Here is a 22279-nt window from a genome sequence, read left to right on the forward strand (position 1 = left end):
TGGCGCAGGATAGAGCAGGGTTTAGGGCTGTTGTGCATAGGGTCGCTATGAGTCGGAAACAACTCGACAGCACATAACAACAACAACAACATCATAATGTTGACTCTTAGGATGGTGATGAGGATCTTTGTCTTCTTATTGTTGAGATGTTATCCATACTGAAAGCTGTAGCCCTTGATTTTTCTGCAGCAAGCATTTAATATCCTCCTCACGTTTAGTAAACCAAGTTGTGTCATCTGCATAACTCAGGTTATTGATGAGTCTTCCTCCAATCCTGATGCCACACTCTTCTTCAGAGAGTCTAGCTTCATGGATTATTTGCTGAACATATAGACTGGATACGTATGGAGAAGGAGAATGCAACCTTGATGCACTCCCTTCCTGATCTTAAACCATGCAGTGTGATGGGATGTTATCCGGTGAAAAAGAGGAGTCAAATACTGGTACATGCTCCAGCACAGATGATCCTTGAAAGTGTGCTAAGTGAAAGGAAGCAGTCACAAACTGCCACATGTCAGATGATAACATTTATATGAAATATCCAGAACAGGCACATCAGTGGAAACTTTTTGATTGCCCACGGCAAGTGGAGGAGCCCTGGTGTCATGGTGGATTGACTGTTGGGTTCCTAACTGAAAGGTCTGTGATTGAACCTAGCTGCTCTATGGGAGAAAGACAGACAGTTGGCTCCCATTAGCATTTATAGCTTCAACTCCACAACTCATTCTTTGATGTAAATATAACCCTGAAAATATAAACCAGGCAAAGGTACTAAAAAACAAAATATTAGTAAACAAGTATCCTCCATAAAGATAGATGTAAAAATTCCCAACAAGATTTTAGCCAGTAAAATCCAACATCATAACAAAGATACATACATACAACCACATACAACTACAGTGATCAAATCAGCTTTATGCTGATGTAGTGACAGGTAGATAAGATAGACCAGTGGAATGGAACTGAGAAAACAGAAATAAAGCTGTCCATCAATAAACAATTTCTCTTTTATAAAGAGATGAAATCCATTAAGTGGCAGAAAAGACTGTTTAACAAATGGGGCTGGAAAAATTGGATATCTTTTTGCAGAGAATTAAACAACATGTATAGCTCACATCATATGAAACGCCAACTCTAGATGAGATGCTTCAGTGGGTAAGGAGTTGAGCTGCTAACCCAAAGGCATGTGGATTGAATCCACCATTTGCTCCACAGGGGAAGGATGGGCAGTCTCCTCCTGTGTGATTGACAGCCTCTGAGACATACTGGAGAGTCACTTTTGAGGGCACATAACATCAACAACAGCTCAAAACCAAACAAGGATACAGATAAAACCTAAAATGATAAATTTCTTCAAAAGGAAAATTGTGAAATATTTAGGAGCCCTAATCAGTGATAGAAATTGTTGTCTACCCCATCATAATGACCCTTAGACCACAGATCTGATCCTTGCTGTGCCCCACGTCATTATCATGGTGTCTGTCATGCACAAGTCTTTTGTAGAGTCACTGTCAGTCCTTTCGGAGAGGGTTTTCCTCTATTTACTTCCCCAGCATGATGTCTCTCTCCAAAGACTTCTTGCTTGTGAAAATATGCCCAAAGAAAGTCGGAAAGTCGGTTGAAGTTTCAACATCCTTGTCTCCAATGAGCATTCTGGTTGTACTTCCTTCAAGATTTGTTTATAGCATCTCATCCCAGTAAGAATAGCAAAATTTAACAGAACAGCAAGCAACAAATGCTGGCGAGGTTGTGGAGAAACTGGAACCCTTATTGACTGTTGGTGGAAATGTAAAATGATGCAACCACTATGGAAAGAAGTATGGCTCTTTCTCAGAAAGTTGGAAATATTAAAACCATTTGACCCAGCAATTCCACTACTGGGAATATACCCTAAAGAAACCATAACTGCTACTCAAGCAGATATATGCACACCCATGTTTATCGCGGCTTTTTTCACAATAACAAAGAGTTGGAAACGACCAAAATGCCCATTAACGAACAAATGGATAGAAAAGCTCTGGTATATTCATACAATGGAATACTATGCTGCATTGAAAAACAAGGAATTCATGAAATATTCTACAAAACGGGTAACCCTGGAGGACATTATTCTGAGTGAAATATCTCAGTCACAAAAGGAAAAATACAGCATAGTGCCACTGTTGTAAAACAGGACTGACATTGGGGTTGGCGGGGAGACTGAGAAAGACGGGATAAATTTTGTATACTGCATTGAAACAGATGAGGTAGAGAACTGTTTAAAGGGATATATGATTAGATATTATTGTCATGACAGGAGTCCAGAGTGAAGGCTGCATAATGGAGTGGACCTGGGGGGAGGGATTGCATAACAATGAATGGATTTTTCTTTTACTTTTCAAATAGAAGAGCAAACTGAGGGGAGGTTGGGCAGGGAGAAAATGGAAATTAAAAGTTTAGTTATCCTTTTACTACAGTCATGACAATTTACAACCAAGCTGTGACCTGTTTTAACTTCTAAAATATTGTTTATCTTGAAATACAGTTTGTCTGAAATAAAATAGCAAATTAAAAAAAAAAATTTGTTTGTTCTTTTGGCATTTTGTAGTATAGTCAGTACTCTTTGTCAACACCACAGGCATCAAAGACATCTGTTCTTCTTCTGACATTCTTATTCATTGTCCAGCTATCGATGTATAGAAAGCAATTGATAGGGGAGCTCTGGCGGCCTAGTGGTAAGGAACTGCAACTACAATCCCAGAGGCGCACGGTTCGAATCCACCAGATGCTCTGCTGGGGAAGGAGGGACAATCTCCTCCTGTACCAGTCAGATCTGATTTGACGGTACACTCACACAAAAATAAGAAAATTTAAAAAAAAAAGAAAGCAATTGATAAGGTGCATCTTAGTCTTTTGACTGAAATCCTTGCTCTTTAGAACTTTGAGGAGAGGTCCTTGATAGCACATTTCCTCAATGCAACACACCTTTTGCTTTCTTGATTGCTGGCACCATGAGTATTTATTGTGGCTCCAAATAAAATCATTGACAACTTGAGTCTTTTCTCTATTTATCATGATGTTGTCTATGGTCTGGGACTGATGATTTTTGGTTTTTGATCTTGAGATGTAACCCATATTGATGGCTGTAGTCTTTGATCTAGGCAGGTGCTTGTGCTTCATGTCTTCTGCAAGTCCTTTCTGTGAGCAAGATTGTGTTATCTGCATAAGGCAGGTTATTGATGAGTCTTTCTCCAATCGTGATGTCACATTCTTCTTAAAAAAGTTAACTTCATGAATGATCAATTCAGCCAACAGATTGAATAGGTATGGAAAAGTAATAAAACCCTGACATACACTTTTTCTGATTTGAAACCATGCAGTGTTCCTTTGTTCTGTATGGACAGCTGTTACTTGATTTATGTATAGATTTCACATGAGTATAATGAAGTGTTCTGGAATTTGTTTTCTTCTCAATATTAGCCATAAGTTGTTGTGATAGACATAATTTGTTGTGATTAACACAGCCAAATGCCTTTGCATAGTCAATAAAACACAAGTAAACATCTTTCTGGTGTTCTGTGCTTTGAGCCAAGATCACCTAATTTTCAATAGTGATATCCCGTGTGCCATGACCTCTTCTGAATCTAGCTTGAATTTGCAGCAGTTCTCTGTCAATATACTGTTCTAGTTATTTTTAAATAATAGCCAGCAATATTTTACTTTCATGTGATATTAATGTTATGTTTTTATGGTAGTCACATTCTGTTGGATCACTGTTTTTGAGAGAAACTAAAACCTTCAATATGGATTACATCTCAACTTCAAGAAAACAAAAATTCTCACCACTGTACCAAAGATTCAGATATGAATCTCTTCCGTTCAGTAGGCCAAGTAGCTGTCTTCCATATTTGTTGATAGAGACTAGTGAGTGTGCCCAGGGTTATACTGTTTTCTGATACTCTTATCAATCCAGGGATCTTCTTTTTTGCCAACACCTTCCATACAGTTTATACTTCTTTGCTCAGTATTATTGATTCTTGATCATATGCTCCTTCCTAAAATGGTTTGGTGTTGAACAATTCTTTTTGGTACAATGACTATGTATTCCTTCTATCTTTTTTTTTTAATGCTTCCTGCATCATTCAAGATTTTGCCTATAGAATCCTTTGTATTGCAACTTGAGGCTTGAATTAGTTTTTCACATCTTACAGCATGAGAAGTGCTGGGCATGTTTTTCCCTTTTGGTTTTCTAACTCCAGTTCTCAACAAATGTTACTATAATACTTTGGGGTTTTTTAAGCTGCTTTTTTTTACTCTTCTGGTCAGCTCTCTTACACCTCAGCGTTTCCTCCCTTATTCTGGTTTTGGTTTTTTTTTTCCAATTCAAGTTTCAGTGTCTCTTCTGACGATCATTTTGGTGATTTCTTTGTTCCTTGTCTTTGTAATGACCTTTTACTTTCATCATGAGTGGTGTCCTTGATGTCCTTCCACAGCTCATCTCATCTTTGGTCATTAGTGGTCAGTGCCTTTCTAGTACATAACAACAATGAACAGTAGATGATCTGTTCCACTGGCCTTGTTTTGATTGCTAATACTGAGGTTCTCCAACATCTCTTGCCACAAGTATAACTAGTCTGATTCCTGTGGAATCTTTCATGTGACGTCCATGTGTAAAGTCATTACTTATTTTTTTAAAAAGGCTTTTGTTGTTGTTGTTGTTGTTTAATGCCGTCAAGTCATAGACGACTCATAGTGACCCTATGAACGAACAGCCTGAGCACTGTTCGTACACAGAGTCTCCAGAGGCAAGCCATTTTGGAAGTGGATGCCGCTCCTGCTTCCAGGCTTGATTTAGTCGGGAAGCTCCAGCCAACACTGTCCACCATGGGTAACCATTACCACGTTTGTCACATCAGTGTCATGGTAAAAAAGTTTTTACCATGACTAAATAATTCATTGTTCAGAATTCTGTCATTTGTTCTCCAGCCTAATTTCTGTCACTAATGCCCAATTTTTCCAGTTATCATCCTTTTTCTTTGTTTCCAACTTTTGCATTCCAGTCACCAGTTATTAGGAATGTACCTTAATTGAATGTCCTGTCAGTTTCACATGGTAGAAGCTATAGAAATCCTCCATTTCTTCTTCTTTGACTTTAGTGGTTGGTGCATATATTTGACTGATGGTTGTATAACAGGACTTCCTTGTATGCATATGGATAGTATCCTGTCACTCACACACAGCATTGTTCTTTTTTTTAGTTTATTATAAATTTCAATGAAAATTTACAGAGACTTTGGATTTCCATTCATTCATTGTTGCATTTTTCTCCCCTCCCAACCATCCTCCCCGCCCCAGTACACTACCCTCTTGGAAAAGTAAAAGAAAAATTCTTTCATTGTTTTACAATCTCTCCCCCAAGGTCCACTCCACTATACAGCCTTCACTCTGGACTTGTGTCATGAAAAAAAACTCTAATAAGTTTCCCTGTTTTCTCCCTCATCTGTTTTAGTGGAGTATACTCTATTGAACCTATCCTTCTCAGTCTCCTCCCCACCCCAAGGTTAGTCCTGATTTACAACAGTGGCACCATGCAGTGTTTGTCCTTTTGTGACTGAGATACTTCACTCAGCATAATGTCCTCCAGGCTCACCCATTTTGAATAATATTGTATGAGTTCCTTGTTTTTCAATGCAGCATAGTATTCCATTGTGTGAATATACCACAGCTTCTCTATCCATTCGTTTGTTGATGGGCACTTAGGTTGCTTCCAACTCCTTGCTATTGTGAACAAAGCCGCGATAAACATGGGAGTGCATATATCTGCTTGGATGTCAGTTATGGTCTCTTTGGGGTATATTCCCAGTAGTAGAATTGCTGGGTCAAATGGTATCTCTATTTGTAACTTTCTGAGAAAGCGCCATACTGCCTTCCACAGTGGTTGCACCATTTTACACTCCCAGCAACAGTGAATAAGGGTCCCAGTTTCTCCACAACTTCGCCAGCATTTGTTGTTTGCTGTTCCGTTAAATTTTGCTATTCTGACTGGGGTGAGATGATATCTCATAGTTGTTTTGAAAAGGACAGTTATTGTATAAGACCACTAATATAAAAATATAAGAAAAAATTTACATACAGATCAGATCAGTCTTGGAGGGTTGACAGGAACAAGAAAGCAGGGAATTGTTGTTTGATGCCATGTGAACTACAACACACAGCGACCTTATGAAAGCTTGACCTTTCCTGCCCCATGATCATGATCTCTGCCACCCAAACCCACTGTTACAGTCACTGTGTCGATCTGTCTCATTGGAGGTCTTGCTCTCTTTTCTTGACTGTTCATTTTCCTAGCATGACATCTTGTCCCAAGGGCTGCCACCTCTTGACAACATGTTTGAAGTACATGGTATAGAATTTCACCATCCTTGTCTGTGCAGAGCACCCTAATGACAGTTCCTCACAACAGATTTGCTTGTTCTTTTGCTTGCCCATATATTCAGACCTCTTCACTAAAACCACAATTCAAAGTCTGGATGAAGGGAAAGGAAGTAAATTGTAAGACCTTGTTATTCATTAATTAGGGAGCTCTGGTTGCCTAGTGGTAAGGAGCTGTGCTGCAGTCCCAAAGGTACTTGGTTTGAATCCACCTGCTCCACAGGAGATGGATGGCCAATCTCCTCACATGTGATTCACTGCCTTTGAAAAGCTGCTGGAGAGTCAGCTGTGCCTTGATTCTGACTTGATGGCACACAACAGTTGGGCGTTGGAGTATCTGTCATCTTCAGTCCTGTACCTGCCGTGTAGGAAGAGACTGAAGGACAAAGAAAATGCTAGCATTATACAGCGCTTGCTGCAAAGTCTGTATAATACAAAATAACAACTGTCTAAGAGAACAACTTAAAAAGGTTAATAATTGACTAAATAGCAGCTCCTTGACATTTGGGCATATACTGAATATATACATTGACCAAGGAGGATAGAAGGAGAATTGATGCCTTTGAGCTGTGGTGCTGGAGAAAAGTATTGAGAATACCATAGGCTGCTAGGAAAACAAACAGATTTGTCCTGGAAAGGGTTAAACCGGGTGGCTCCTTGGAGGCAAGGATTTCTGAGGCTCCGTCTAACTTACTTTGGACATGTTGTGAGGAGAGACCGGTCCTTAGAGAGGGACATCATGCTTGGGAGGGTGGAGGGACAGCGCAGGAGAGGAAGGCCCTCTATGAGGTGGATTGATTCAGTGACTGGGATAATTGGGATGGGAGTGTCAGAGAAGTGCGATTGGCACAGGACAGAGCGGAGTTTAGGGCTGTTGTACATAGGGTCGCTATGAGTCGCAGGCGACTCGACGGCACATAACAACAACAACAACAAGGTTTAATATCTTAAATAGATCCATAAAATGTAACTGTCATCAAACAAAACTATTGATATAGTTTTATATTTATATAGTTTATGTGTCTCTAATGAGACACATTTCTATCGTCTCATAGAAAAATATGAGACAAATGATTAACAAGAAATTAGGAGTAAAGACTTGCACTGCCAATCAAAACGTTCAACTCCACCCATTGCTCCATGGGAGAAAAATGGACAGTCGACCACTGAGTGATTTACTGCTTCTGAAAACCCTCTGGGGGGTCAGTTATGAGTCAATTCTAACTCATTGGTACATCATAACAACAACTACCCTTGTCTGTAAAAACACAGGGAGTTGTATGGACTCATCAGCTTTCTTCCTTCGTTTTCCTCCATCCACTTCTTCCTTAGCATTTTATAAACATCTTTAGGAAATAATATGTAGCAGTAGATATCATGATTGTATCATACTGGTGAATGTTAGATATCTTACATTTAAGTGTTTATGATTAACAAAAGATTTTCCTTTCTTTCTAGTTCTCCTTTCGTAGTTGTAATTTTAAGATCCAAAAATGTAAAGAAGGAACTGGACGGGTTGTGATGTGGCGGATGGGAATCCTCAACAGCTACACCATGGAGTCTACCTTTGGGGGGTCCACCCTAGGTAAGCTTTTTGGGTGTCACAGAACAACCTGGCACAGGGAAGCCAAGTGAGGACACTAGGGGGATGAAATCCTTTTGAAAATAATTGACCTAGGGAATTTCTTATCTGTGTCTTTCTGTGTGACGACTTATAAATGTATCTTTATTTTATAAGTTGTAATTGACCTGGAGAATTTTTTATCTATGTCTTATGTTCATTTATAAGTTGTGGAATAACAACTTGTAAATGTGTCTTATGCTTTACAACTTATAAATATTTCTAATGCTTAACAAGCTGTGCAGCAGAAGAATAATCAATGCTTTTGACTTATGGTGCTTGAGAAGAATATTGAACATACCAAGGACTGCCAAGAGAACAAATAAGTGTGTCCTAGAGAGGATGAAACCAGGATGTTCCTTGGAGGCAAGGATTTTGAAGCTCCATCTCACTTATTTTGGGCATGTGGCCAGGAAGGGCCAGTCCCCGGAGAAGGGCATCATGCTTGAAGGGTGGAGGGATAGCGCAGGAGAGGAAGACCCCAGATGATATGAATTGACACAGTAACTGGGGTAATGGAGGTAGGTGTGTTGGAAACAGTGAGACTGGCTTTGGACAGGGCAAGCTTCAGAGCTGTTGTACATAGGATCACTATGAGTTGTAGGTGGCTCGCTGGCCATAACCTCCCCCCGCCCAAACATGCTTATTTGAGTACCTAAAGCATGAATATGAAATGGCATACTTAATGAGGTAGTAAAGCCTAATGGTTGATGGGGCTCTGAAATCAGGCAGATCTGGGTTTGAACTTCAGCTCCTTTACAAGTTATATAACCCTAGGTAAGTTATTTAGCAACCTTCTTTTCCTTTAACTAGCAGCACTAGTAGTACTTGCTTTGGAGGAATAGTGGTACCCCTTTTCTGTGATTTTACTTTCTGCAATTTCAGTTCCTTGTGATCTAAATATATTTAAATTACACACAGTTCTGAGTAGCAATATGAAATCTCAGGCCATCCTGCTTGAACCAGAGCTGGCTTCTTCCTTCTAGAAAACAAAGTTAGGTAAGCAGCTGTGTGACCCTTTGCTTGTGTCCTGTAGGTTAACACTGCCCACCCAGAGTGCTTTGGGTTCTGCTGTATGTATATATAGGGGGAGAAATATCTAGCATGTATAGTTTGCATACTCTCTGAAGTTTTGGGCAACCACCAGGAGTCTTGGAATATATTTCCCAGAGATAAGCAGGGACTACTGGACTATTGAATGAAATTCTTATTGTAGTAGATGTTGTCAAGACCATTTTATTCCCTTTGAGTTTTAAAAATTTATTTCTTTGTTTCAAGTCCATTTTAGCTCTCAGCAGCTCCATGTGACAGAATAGAGCTGCCTTTTTAGGGTTCTCTAGGCTATGTTTTTTTTATTATTTTATTTCTTTGTGTGTGTGTGTGTGTGTGTGTGTTTGTACGGTCAAATCAGATCCAACTGGTATAGGAAGAGATTGCTCGTCTTCCTCCAGCGGCACATCTGGTGGATTCGAACCGAGTGCCTTCAGGAATGCAGCACAGCATCTTGCCATTAGGCCATCAGAGCTCCCTTAGGCTATATTTTTTATGGAAACACATTGCTAGGTCTTTCTCCCAGGATGGAGTCAAAGCACCAAATTTTAGTTAGCAGCTAAGCATTTGATGTTGCACTTCCAGGACTCCTTGTTTAATGAGGTGTGTTGTTGTTTGTTGCTATTGAGTTATTGCCAACTGATGGCATCCTTCTGTGCAACAGAAAACACTGCTTGTTCTTGTGCTATCGTCACAGTCATTGCTGTGTTGGAGACAGTTTTTGCAGAGACTGTGTCAATCCTATGAAGACCTATGAAGGTCTTCCTCTTTTTCACTGGCACTCTGCTCTACCATGATGTTCTTATCCAGGAAATAGACTCTCCTAGTTTCCAAAGGGCATTCTAGCTGCACTCCTTCAAGACTTTGTTATTTTGCCAATCCATGTGGTATTTGATATCTTCACCAACAACACCATAATTCCAATGTAACAATTTTTCTTAAGTCTTCCTTATTGACTGTGCAGATTTTACATGCCTATGAAGCAACTGAAAATGCAATGGCTTGGGTCAGGCACACCTTAGTACTCAGAAAGACATCTTTGTTTTTAAAATGCTTTAAACAGGTGTCTTTTTAATTTTTTTTACTTTATTATTTTTGTGTGCGTGTACCATCAAATCAGATCTGACTGGTACAGGAGGAGATTGCCCCTCCTTCCCCGGCAGAGCATCTGGTGGATTCGAACCGTGCACCTCTGGGATTGTAGTTGCACCTTCTTGCCACTAGGCCACCAGAGCTCCCCCTAAACAAGTGTCTTTTGCAGCAAATTTTCCCAGTATGATAAGTCCATTGATTTCTTGACTCTGTTCCCATGAACACTAATTGTAACCCTAAGTAAAATGAAATCCTTGACATTGTCAATGTTTTTGTTTTTCATAATGCTGTAAAGGTTTTTGTTTCCTTTATGACAGTATATATGTAGTCTCTGTTCTTCACCAGTAAGTGCTTCAAGTCCTCTTTATTTTTGGCAAGCAAGGTTATATCATCTGCATTTAACAGGTTGTTAAGTCTTTTTCCCATTTGAATGTAGCATTCCTCTTTGTACAGGTCAGCTTCTCAGATTATTTTCTGAGCATACAGAAAATTGAATAAGTGTGGTAGAAGAATACAAGCTTGATGCATACCTTTTCTGATTTCAAACCACAAAGTATCCCTTTGTTTTGGTCAAACAGCTACTTCTTGATCTATGGACAGGTATGAGCATAATTAAGTGTTCAGAAATCTCCAATTTTTGCAATGTTACCCATAATTTGTTAGGACATACAGTCACATGTCTTTGCATAGTCAATCAAATAGAAGTAAACATCTTTCTGGATCCTCTGCTTTAGCTAAAATCCATCTGATATCAACAATGATATCCCTTATTTCACATGCTTTTCTGAATTCAGCTTAATGGAATAATGCATGAAAAACATTTGGCCTGTACAGTACCTACCAAAAAAATAAAGCAACAATAGTTACTATAATGGGAGATTTCTTTATTGTCAAGTATCCTTCTGAAACAAATGAAAACTAGAAAGAGAGCTACTACATTGAAAACTATAAAATTGAAAATCATATGATATTTTTTGTTCCTTTTTCAGCTGTTATTTCTTTTTTAACTATTTTTTTCTACTTTTTAAAATTTTCTACTAGTTTATTTATAAAATTCCAACATATTGTTTTCAAGAACAAATTCATTCCATTTCCCTCATCCCCCTACCAATCAAATTGTAAAAACACATGATTAAATTCCCCCCCACACACACACACATCCTCATCCCTCTGCTTTCAACATTTCCCACCCCTCCTGGAACCTTAGATTCATTCTACAATAATGGTTTTATACAATTTTATCCTTGTGAGACTGAGTTAGTTCATTCAGCATAATGCTCTCCAGCCCCTCCCAAGTTAGGTAATAATTTACAAAATCATTGCTCCTGCATACTACATAGTATTCCATTGTGTAAATGTACCATAATTTCTCAATCTATTTTTTTATGGTTGGACATTTGGACTGTTTCCATATTCTTCTGATGGTGAATAATACTGCCATGAACATTTGTGTACAAATCTCCTTTTGTGCCTCAGTTCTCGTTTTCTTTTTTTTTCTTTTTCTTTTTTAGTTCTCATTTTCTCAGAGTATATTCCAAGTAGTGGAATAGCTGGTTCATAGGGAATTTCTATGTTCAGCTTTTTTGAGGAAGCACCAAACTGCCTTCCAGAATGGTTGTACCATTTTACAATCCTACCAACAATGTATAAGTGCTCCTTTTTTGCCACATCCTCTCCAACATTTATCACTTGCTGCCCTGTTAAACTTTGCCACTGTTACTAGAGTGTGATGGTACCTCATTATGGTTTTGATTTGCATCTCTTTTATTGCCAGTGATTCCTTCATGTGTCTGTTTTCCATTTGAATATCTCCCTCCATAAAAATTCTTTTCATGTCTTTAGCCCATTTTGTAATTGGATTGTCACTCTTTTTTTTAATGGAGGCCGAGGAGTATTCTGTAAACTTTTGTTATAAGACTCTTGTCTGAGATGGAATTACCAAATGTTTGTTCCCAGTCCATAGGTTTTCTTTTCATCCTGTTGGAAAAAGTTTTTTATGCACACATGGATTTAATCTTTAGAAGGTCCCATGCATCAATTTTATCCTCTTCAGAGTGTGCATTTCTGGTTGTATTTGGTGGTCTCATTATACCTTGGACTAGCGCTTCTAAGCTTGATCCCACTTTGTCTCATATGAACATTATGGTTTGGGGCTTTACTCCCAGTTCTCTCTGATCCACCTGAGTTGATTTTTGTGTATGGTGTAAGATGTGGATCCAGTTTCAGCTTTCTGCAGGTGGAAGTCTAGTTTTGCCAATACCATTTATTGAAGAGGTTATCCTTTCCCCATTTGATAGCTTTGATTTCCTTGTAAAAAATCAGTTGTTCATAGTTTTTTAACTATTTTTTAAGAGCTAGTATTTTTTTTATTTTATTATTTGTGTGTGTGCATGTACCGTCAAATCAGATCTGACTGGTACAGGAGGAGGTTGTCCTTCCTTCCCCGGCAGAGCATCTGGTGGATTCGAACCATGCGCCTCTGGGATTGTAGTGCAGCTTCTTGCCACTAAGCCACCAGAGCTCCCCTAAGAGATGGTATTTTTAAAGAGATAATAATATTTGCTTTAGTTATAAGAATAGTTATTAAGACTTAATAAAAAATGTTTATGGATTTTTTTTCCAGGCAATAAGAGAGACACCCATTTTACTGTTGAGGATCTGAAATCCCTAGGTTATCAAGTCTGTGACACTCTTCTGGATTTCTGTGACCCTGATCAAAGCAAGGTAAACATAAGGTTTCAGGAAATGAACTGATATAACATCATCAGCTGAAGGTGGACTCAAAGTCAGTCCATTAGGATTATAAATGGTGCTGTTGTTAAGTGTCAGTGAGTCGAGTACAACTCAAAGCAACCCTATGAACAAAAGATTTGAACTCTGTCCTTTCTTTTCCATCTTGTTGAGGGTCTTCCTCTCCTTTGCTAACTCTCCACCTTCCCAACCATGATGTCCCTATCCAAGGAATAGCCTCACCTTACAGTAAGTCTGTCTTGGAAAGGGTGCAATCAAGTCTCTCCTCAGAGGCTAGGATTTTGAAGCTCTGTCTCACTTACCTTGGGTATATGGCCAGGAGAAACTGGTTCTTGGAGAAGGACATCATGCTTGGAAATGTGGAGGGACAGCACAGGAGAGGAAGACCTTCGGTGAGATGGATTAACTCAATGTCTGGGGTAATGGGGGTAGGTGTGTAGGAATTAGTGAGACTGTCTCAGGACAGAGCAGGGTTCAGAGCTGCTATACATAGGATCACTATGGGTCACAGGCAACTCAACAGCACATAATAATATGTCTCAACCAAATATCTGAGACAAAGCTTCATCAGCTTTTCCTTCAAGGAAGATTCTGGTTACGCTTTCTCCAAGACTTATCTGTTTGTTTTTTTGGTATTCCATGGGATGTTCAACATTCTTCCTTAACATCACAACTCAAATGCATCAATTCTTATTTAGTCATCCATATTTATTATCCAGCTCTTAGATGCACAGCAGGTAATTGGAAAGATTGTGGCTTGAATCAAGTGCACCTTAGTCTTTAATATCATTGCTCTTCCAGACTTTGGAGAGTTTCCAAGCAGACATTCCCCATGCTATACATCTCCTGTCTCTTGTATGCTGATACCAAGGGTGTTGACTGTGGATCCAGGCAAGATTAAATCCTTGACAATTTCAGTCTTTTCTCTATCTATCATGATGTTGCCTGTTGGCCGAGTGGTGAGGATTTTTGTCTTCTTGGTGTTCAAATGTAATCCATATTGAAGGCTGTAGTCCTTGATCCTCTATAGCAAGTACTCCACGTCTTCCTCACTTTCAGCAAGTAAGGTTGTGTCATCTGCATATTGCTGGTTGTTAATGAACCTTCCTGCAATCCTGATGCCACACTCTTCTTCATAGAGTCCAGCTTCTCAGATGATTTGCTCAGCATACAGATTGAATAGGTATGGAGAGAAGATACAGCCCTGACATACACCTTTTCCTGTTTTAAATCATACAATGTTCCCTTGTTCTGTTTGCACAACAGCTTCTTGGTCTAGGTATAGATTTCATATATGCATAATTAAATATTTGGGGATTCCCTTTCTTCTCAAGGTTAGCCATAGTTTGTTACGATCCAGTCAAATGCCTTTGTGTAGTTAATACAACACAAATAGACATTCTTCTGGTATTCTCTGTTTTCAGCCAAGATACATCTTACATCAATAATAATATCCTTAGTGCCACAGACTTTTAAACCCTTTTAAACTTCTGGTAGTTTTCTGTCGATGTATTGTTCTGTTTTTGGATGATCTTCAACAATATTTTGCTTACATGTGATATTAGTGATATTGTTCAACGAATTCCACCTTCTGGTGGATCAACTTTCTTAGAAATAGCAACAAATATGGATATCTTGTCACTCGTCAGGTAGCTGGCTGCCTTCCAGGTTTTCTGGCACAGGCTGGCAAGCGTGTTCGGGGCTGCACCTGTTAATGCATCTGTTCTTTTATGCGCTGAGAAGATGGAAACCACACTGCCCACTTTGCTTCAGCACCTCCCCTCACTCTAGCTTACCTATGGCAGAGCTTAATTCTTTTCTCCTATTTCAAAGCAGGTATGGTGGTACTAAGTAGGCTAAGCATCGGACTGCTGTTGAAAGGTTGGTGGATCAAACCCACCAGATACTCTGAGAGAGCAAGAAGAGGCAGTGTGTCCCTGTAAAGAATTCCAGGCTTGCAACCCTGTGGATCTATCGTGCTCTGTCTTAGAAAGTCACTGTGGGTTAGTGCCTACTCAGCAGGCATGAGTTTGGTCTTTTTCTCCTATTTCAGAAAATCAAGTGTGTTTTCTCTTCTCCAAAACTAACATTGCCCTGGTGATGACAACATCTGTCAGTTAGGTCTTCTTCCCTTGTTAATTCTCTTTTCTGTCTTCAGTTCGATACTCTTCTTAGTTTTCCTCAACTGCTAACATTCTCAAGCTGCCCCTCTCCTAAAACACAAACACGTTTGTTTCTCTCTGTCCCCACTTCACTCAGCTTCGTAAATAGAGTCTGTACTCGTGTTTCTAACTTACCTATGGTCTCATACAGCTCCAGAAGTGCTAGCCCTAGGAACATTATTGATATACGCCTTCCTGAATGCAGTTGTTTATAAAAATACTTAATGAAGATATTGCTACACTCCAGTCTGTTATATCATCTTTGCCATAAACAAAAACCTGAACTACCCCATTCTAACATTGCCTTGCTACTGCTACTCAAAATCATAAAACAGATGTCCATTATTTTGTTGACCACTAGCCAGAGAAAAATGACTAATGCAAGGCCCTGAAAAAGCCTCCATGTTCTTACACCTCGTACAGGTTGTTAATAAGACACCAGACTCTGCTGTTTATGTCCCCTGCAGTGAGTAAAGTGTTTCTCAGAGTATAAATAGTAGATATTTGACACATAAGTAAATGATCTAAAATAGTTCTTCTCTTCATTTTCACAGTTCACACAGTGTCTAGCAGAACTCAGAGAACTTTTACAACAGGAAATCAATAAGAAATTCAATGAACTTGGACAAGATATGGATCTAGAAGGAAGATGGAGTGACATCTCTTTGTCAGACATTGAATCGAGGTGTCAAATTTAATTTTTTTAAATTATTTATTATGTTGTGTGTGTGTACCGTCAAATCGGATCTGACTGGTACAGGAGGAGATTGTCACTCCTTCTCCAGCAGAGCATCTGGTGGATTCGAACTGTGCACCTCTGGGATTGCAGTGCAGCTTCTTGCCACAAGACCACCAGAGTTCCCTTAAATTTAAAATTTAATGTCTAAGGAAAAACATAGAAATTCTATCTTTATATTTATGTGTATATAATGTGTGTGTGTGTGTATATATATATATGTTTATTTTTAATGCAGATTTCTCCCCATACTTTCCTTCATTTATATTATGTTTCATATTATCATTCCCATATATAGTGTTTTAAAATTAATAAGTTTATCAAATTCAGAGTTCTAATTTGATACAATTAATCACAATTGAGCTATGCCCATCATTACCCGGTCTTTTCAGGTACTTGCCAGATTTTTCCTATTTCCTTTACCCCGTCTCTCCACCCACCAAATTGTGCAACCCTGTGATGTCCCCTCTACCCATCCTTACCTCTCTGCTCTCACCTCTTGCCTCTTGGACTCCAAACACATTTTATTAGTTATCCTTCTGTTTTTACAATTATGCTCATATGCAGTATTTGTTCTTATGAGACTAGGTTACTTCACTCAGCCTAATACTCTCCTGTCTCTCCTAAGTTATGTGGTATTTCTCAAACTTGTTGCTCCTGAATACTGCATAGTATTTAATTGTGTGAATGTACCATAGTTTCTCAATCTGTTCAGTTGTGGTTGGACATTTAGGCTGTTTCCATGTTGTTGCAATGGTGAATAACACTGCTGTGAACATTGGTGTACAAATTTCCATTTGTGTCTCAGTTCTTATTTCCTTGGGGTATATTCCTAGTAGTGGAATATTGTTGTTGTTGCTGCTATGTGCTTTCGAGTTTCTTGTGACCCTATGTACAAGAGACCTAAACACTGCTCTTTCCTGTGCCAATCTTATTGTCTCTGACACACCTACCCCCATTGCCCCAGTCAGTGAATTAATCCATCTCATCGAGGGTCTTCCTCTCCTGCGCTGTCCCTCCACCTTCCCAAGCATGATGTCCTTCTCCAAGGACCAATCCCTCCTTGTTAGATGACCAAAGTATGTCATATGAAGCTTCAGAATCCTTGCCTCCAAGGAACAGCCTGGTTTCACTTTCTCCAGGATGAACCTGTTTGTTCTCCTAGCAGTCCATGGTATATTCAATACTCTTCTCCAACACCATAGCTCAAAGGCATCAATTCTCTTTCTATCATCCCTAGTCACTGTCCAACTTTCTGACGCATAACATACAATTGCAAAGGTTATGGCCCGGATCAGATACACCTTAGTCTCCAGTCTGATGTTGTTGCTCTTCCAGTACTCTAGAAAGGTCCTGACAGCTGACTTTCCCAATGCAATTCATCTCTTGATTTCCTGGCTGCTGGTACCAAGAATGTCGACTGTGGAACCAAGTAAACTAAACCTGTTAATCTCAATCTCTTCACCTTCCATAATGATGCTGCCAATTGGCCCAGTCATGAGAATCTTTGTTTTCTTGGTGTTGAACTTCAATCCATATTGAAGGCTGTAGTCCTTGGTCTTCTGCAGCAAGTACATCAGGTCCTCCTCAGTTTTAGCTCACAGGATTGTGTCATCTGCATAATGCAGGTTGTTGATATAGCTGGGCCATATGGAGTTTCTATGTTCAGCTTTTTGAAAAAATGCCAAACTGCCTTACAGAATGGTTGTACCATTTTATAATCTCAGTTTATGAGAGTTCCCACCTCTCCATATCCTCTCCAGCATTTACTGTTTGCTCTCCTGCTAAACTTTGCCACTGCTACTGAGGTGAGATGGTATCTCATTGTGGTTTTGATTTGCATCTCTCTTATTACCAATGATTTTGACATCACAACAGAACCAAAGGAAATTAATTCTATAAAACTGGAATATTATGGAAAGGTATATGCTGATAAATTTGAAAACCTAGAGGAACTGGACAAGTTCCTTGAAACTCATCCCCTACCCAGACTGACACGGACAGATGTAGAACACTTGAACAGACCTATAACAAAAGAAGAAATTGTGCAGATCATAAAAAGACTCCCCCCACAGGGAGCTCTGGTGGCCTAGTGGCAAGAAGCTGCACTGCAATCCCAGAGGTACGTGGTTCGAATCCACCAGATGCTTTGCAGAGAAGAAGGGGCAATCTCCTCCTGTACCAGTCAGATCCGATTTGATGGTACACATAAAAATTCATCCTGGAGTGGGTTAAACCGGGCTGCTCCTTGGAGGCAAGGATTCTGAGGCTTTGTCTGACATACTTTGTTCATGTTGTAAGGAGGGATTGGTCCTTGGAGAGGAACAACATGCTTGGGAGGGTGGAGGGCAGGTGCAGGAGGGGAAGACCCTCTGGGAGGTGGACTGATTCAGTGACTGGGGCAATCGGGATGAGTGTGTCAGAGACAGTGAGATTGGCACAGGACAGAGCAGAGTTTAGAGCAGTTGCACATAGGGTAGCTATGAGTCACAAGCGACTCAATGGCACATAACAACAACAATAAAATAAATTTTAAAAAAAAAAAGACTCCCCCACAAAAAAGTCCTGGACCTAATGACTTCATGGCTGAATTCCACCAAACATTCAGGGAAGATCTATCACCAATTTTACTTAAATTATCTCAAAAAATAGAAAAGGAAGGAACACTCTCAGAGACATTCTTTGAAGCAAGCATAACCCTAATACCAAAGCCAGACAAAGGTATTACCAAAAAAGTAAGCTACTGACCAATATCTCTCATGAATATAGATGCAGAAATCCTTAACAAAATGCTGGCCAATAGAATCCAACAACACATAAAAAAATAATAATAATAATACATCATGATCATGTGTGATTCATCACAGATATGCAAGGAGGGTTCAACATAAAAAAACAATCAACATAATTCACCATATTAACAAAGCAAATAACAAGAACTACATTATCCTAGCAATTGATGCAGAAAAGATATATGACAAAATCCAACACCCCTTACTGATTAAAACACTTACAAATGCTTCCTTTTAAAAAATATTTTGTTTGCTCTTTGTTGTTTTGTGATTTCTTTGGGCTTTGGCTGATTGGTTGGTTGGTCATTTTAGACTTTGGTTGTGACATACTTAAGTGCACTTAAATTCCTTCAACATCTGTATGTTGAGTGCCTGTACTTTGCCAGGCCCAGTTCTGTGGATTGTGTGGCAGGCTGTTTGGATAGGGCCTTAGGATGTTGTTGTTAGGTGCTATCAAGTTGACTACAACTCGGAGTGACCCTATGAACAACTGATCTGAATCTTGCCTGTCCTGTGCCATCGTCATGATCTCTGTCCTGCTCTAGCCCATTGTGGTAGTCACCATCGTAGTCAGTCCATCTAGGTGAGGGTCTGCCTGTCTTTTGGTGACCCTCTACCTTTCCCTGCATGGCATCTCTCTTCAAGGACTAGTTAGTTCCTCCTAGAGATTTGCCCATAGTAAATGAGTTACAGTTTTACCATCCTTGCCTCCAGTGAGCACTCTGGTTACAGGTCCTTCAAAATAGAGGTATTCTTTCTTTTGGTAGTCCGTTTTTATTCAGTACTCTTCTATAACACCACATTTCAAAGGTATCAGTTCTTCTTTTGTCACCCTCATTCATATGTTGTTGTTGTTGTGTGTCACTGAATCAGAACCAATCCAAACCCTCCAGCCGATTTTCAGAAGCAGTAAATCACAAGAGAGGAGATTGCCCATCCTTCTCCTGTCGAGCCGCTTGTGTGTTCAAACCACATGGCTTTGGAATTGCAACACATCTTACTTCTAGACTACCAGAGCTCACTGTTTCAATAAAGTCTTTGGCTACTACTCCAAGAGAGATGGAAAGCTTTGGGGAGGTTTTGAATAGAGACATGTCATAATATGGCTTAGTTTTTAATTTTAACAGGAATACCCTGGCTTCTATGTGGAAAATAGACTGTAAGGGAGAAAAGTCTAACCAGGCACACTCATAGGAGGAGACCAATAGTGTAAGACAGGTGAAATGTGATAGTGCCTTAGAAAAGGATGCTGGCAGTTGTCTAGTGCTCTGAATGGGTCAGATTCTTGACTTTGAGAATACCACCATTAGGATTTTTTTTAATGGATTGGATTTAGTGTATAAGAGAATGTAGAGATGGAAGGACGGGGATAGTTTATGGATAAGGGCTTTACATTAGTTTAGATTTTCATCCAAAACTTTTAGAAGTAGATAGAATTAGAGTAATAAAAGTAGCACTATGGGTCTCTGACTTGTATATTCCTTATTAGTAATTCTGTTATGGGGGGGTTGGTGTGTCAGAGACAGTGAGACTGGCTCAGGATTGGGGAGGGTTCAGCGCTTTTTCGTGCATAGTCACTATGAGTTGTAGATGATTCGATGACACATAACAACAACAACATAGAAAAGAGTACCTGATAGGTTCCTGGCTCTCTGAATTGGTACTGGTCAGATGAGTCTCAAACAAATCAAGTCTGCCAATCTCCCCTGAGGATGTGCCTTGATAATCCTGTAGCCTCTCCCAGCCACTGATATGGGCAACTTTGCCCATCTGGCTGGATTGTCAACTCCTGGGTTCCAGGACTCTGACTCTCTCATCTTTACACTGTTCCTAATACACTGCCTGGTTTGGAGTATTCAAGATAAGCAAGTGAGTGAATGAATGATATTCTTGTCACATATTCCTGCAAAATGGAAACATAGACAATGTGGGCAAAAAGCTGACTAGCTACCCCAATTTAGACATCTCATCTGGTAAATGTTACACTTCCCAAATATATGAATGACAGTTGTTTCTCTCTCTTCTTTCCTTTTGGAAACAGTACCAGCGGGTCTGACAGCTCCCTCTCAGACGGTCTCCCCCTTCATCTACTGGACATAACAGATAAGGTGAGATGATGTAGACTCTCACATCTAGCCTTAGGAATACCACAACATCATGCCATCATACCACAACAGGATGCTTTGATGGGATTTTTTTTAGAGGGTAAACAGCATCTTAAGTTCCTTCTTCAATCATAAAATGTAGAAGTAGTGTCCTAACTAGACACCCAGCCTTGGAGGTTTTAATTGTGTCCTTTATAACTTGTTTTTAAAAATCTAAGAGAAAAAAATAAGGATGGGAACTCTATATTCACTCTACAATTTTAACTAAAGATAAAAATCATGTTGAGAGATGGTGATTGTTAAAAATTATTCATTCTTTTTGTTTGAGTGAAGGTTTACAAATCATACTGTTTTTCATAACAATTGTACCGTTCCTTCCTATCAGCAATTTATCAATCAGTGTTCCAATAAAAAATTACCACATTTTTGGTAGAATCAATCTTGGGGGATTAACAGAGATGAGAAAGGAAAAGAGGACAGTAAAAATTAATAACAATATATATTTAGTAAAGGGAAAAGAAATAGAAAATAAGGGGTTAATTAGACACAATAATTAATTACATTAATCATTGGCTATTTGAAAGCAGGAGAGGCATCTACTTCCTAAACCACATGCCTCTGGAAACTCTATGAACTTTGATAAATGATGAGAGTTATAGAAAGGCTTTGGTTCAGAGGGTCGCTCTGAGTCATGCTTGACTCTACAGCAATCAACAACATTAATATTTTAAAACAAAATATCTATAAATGAACAAATAAAAACCCAATAGGATTTGTAAACAAACACTCAAAAATTAATAATATTTTTTAAAACTTTAGAAATGACCCACATTTTTAAAACAAAAATTGTTACTCATCATAGTTTTCCCCTAGTTTGTATTTGTTGTCAGTTTTGATTTTTAGTTTGTTTTGTAATTGTTCTCACTCACCTGTTCACAGATATTTTCTTGCATAGATGCCATGGATCTTGAGTAGAAACAAAGCATTTGTTTGGTTTATTGTGCACATGATTTCCTACTTACAGTAGGAATTCTCTGCCTCATAGGAGGAGATTAAGGCTGTCAGCCAAATCAAGCTGTGCCCCGTCATTTCTTCTGCCAGATTTATAGCAAGATCAGTGTAAGCTTCACCACGTAGTGGAACAGTTAGCCTGAGCTTCATTAGCTGCTAAAAGCACTTGGTAGTCACAACCAAATGTATAGTTATACCCACACATCTAATCATTATTATCTGATTTAATATTTCAACTCCCAGGCAGCTTTGGTCTGTCTAGGTGCCCTCTCGCAGGATAAGGGAAGTTTGACATTAGTGTAGAATGTGTATGAGGATCCAAGTAGGGGAGGGTGGGAGCAAAGGGGTGAGGATGGGCAGCTGTGGTGGTTAATCAGGGTCACACAATTTGATGGGTGGAGGGAGGAGTGAGTAAAGGAAACTGGAAAGATTCAATGTGAAAAGCAATGTGTACGAACTTTGTAATTGTTGTTGTTGTTGTTATGTGCCGTCGAGTCGTTTCCGACTCATAGCGACGCTATGCACAACAGCCCTAAACCCTGCTCTAT

At 39.3% G+C, this 22279-nt stretch overlaps 1 protein-coding gene across 1 annotated transcript in view; it reads left to right on the forward strand.

Annotated features, from left to right (window-relative positions):
* AGBL2 (ATP/GTP binding protein-like 2) overlaps positions 1 to 22279 on the forward strand; it is a 66620-nt gene that overhangs the window by 36249 nt on the left and 8092 nt on the right. Inside the window, exons 9-12 of the mRNA XM_006896762.1 lie at positions 7870 to 7996; positions 12798 to 12898; positions 15642 to 15772; positions 20657 to 20723. Coding sequence (XP_006896824.1) covers positions 7870 to 7996; positions 12798 to 12898; positions 15642 to 15772; positions 20657 to 20723 — 426 coding nt within the window. The remainder of the gene's footprint in view (positions 1 to 7869; positions 7997 to 12797; positions 12899 to 15641; positions 15773 to 20656; positions 20724 to 22279) is intronic.

This window comes from Elephantulus edwardii, unplaced genomic scaffold (genome assembly GCF_000299155.1).
Source record: "Elephantulus edwardii isolate Elephantulus edwardi_28Jun2011 unplaced genomic scaffold, EleEdw1.0 scaffold00189, whole genome shotgun sequence".
NCBI classification, from domain to species: Eukaryota; Metazoa; Chordata; class Mammalia; order Macroscelidea; family Macroscelididae; genus Elephantulus; species Elephantulus edwardii.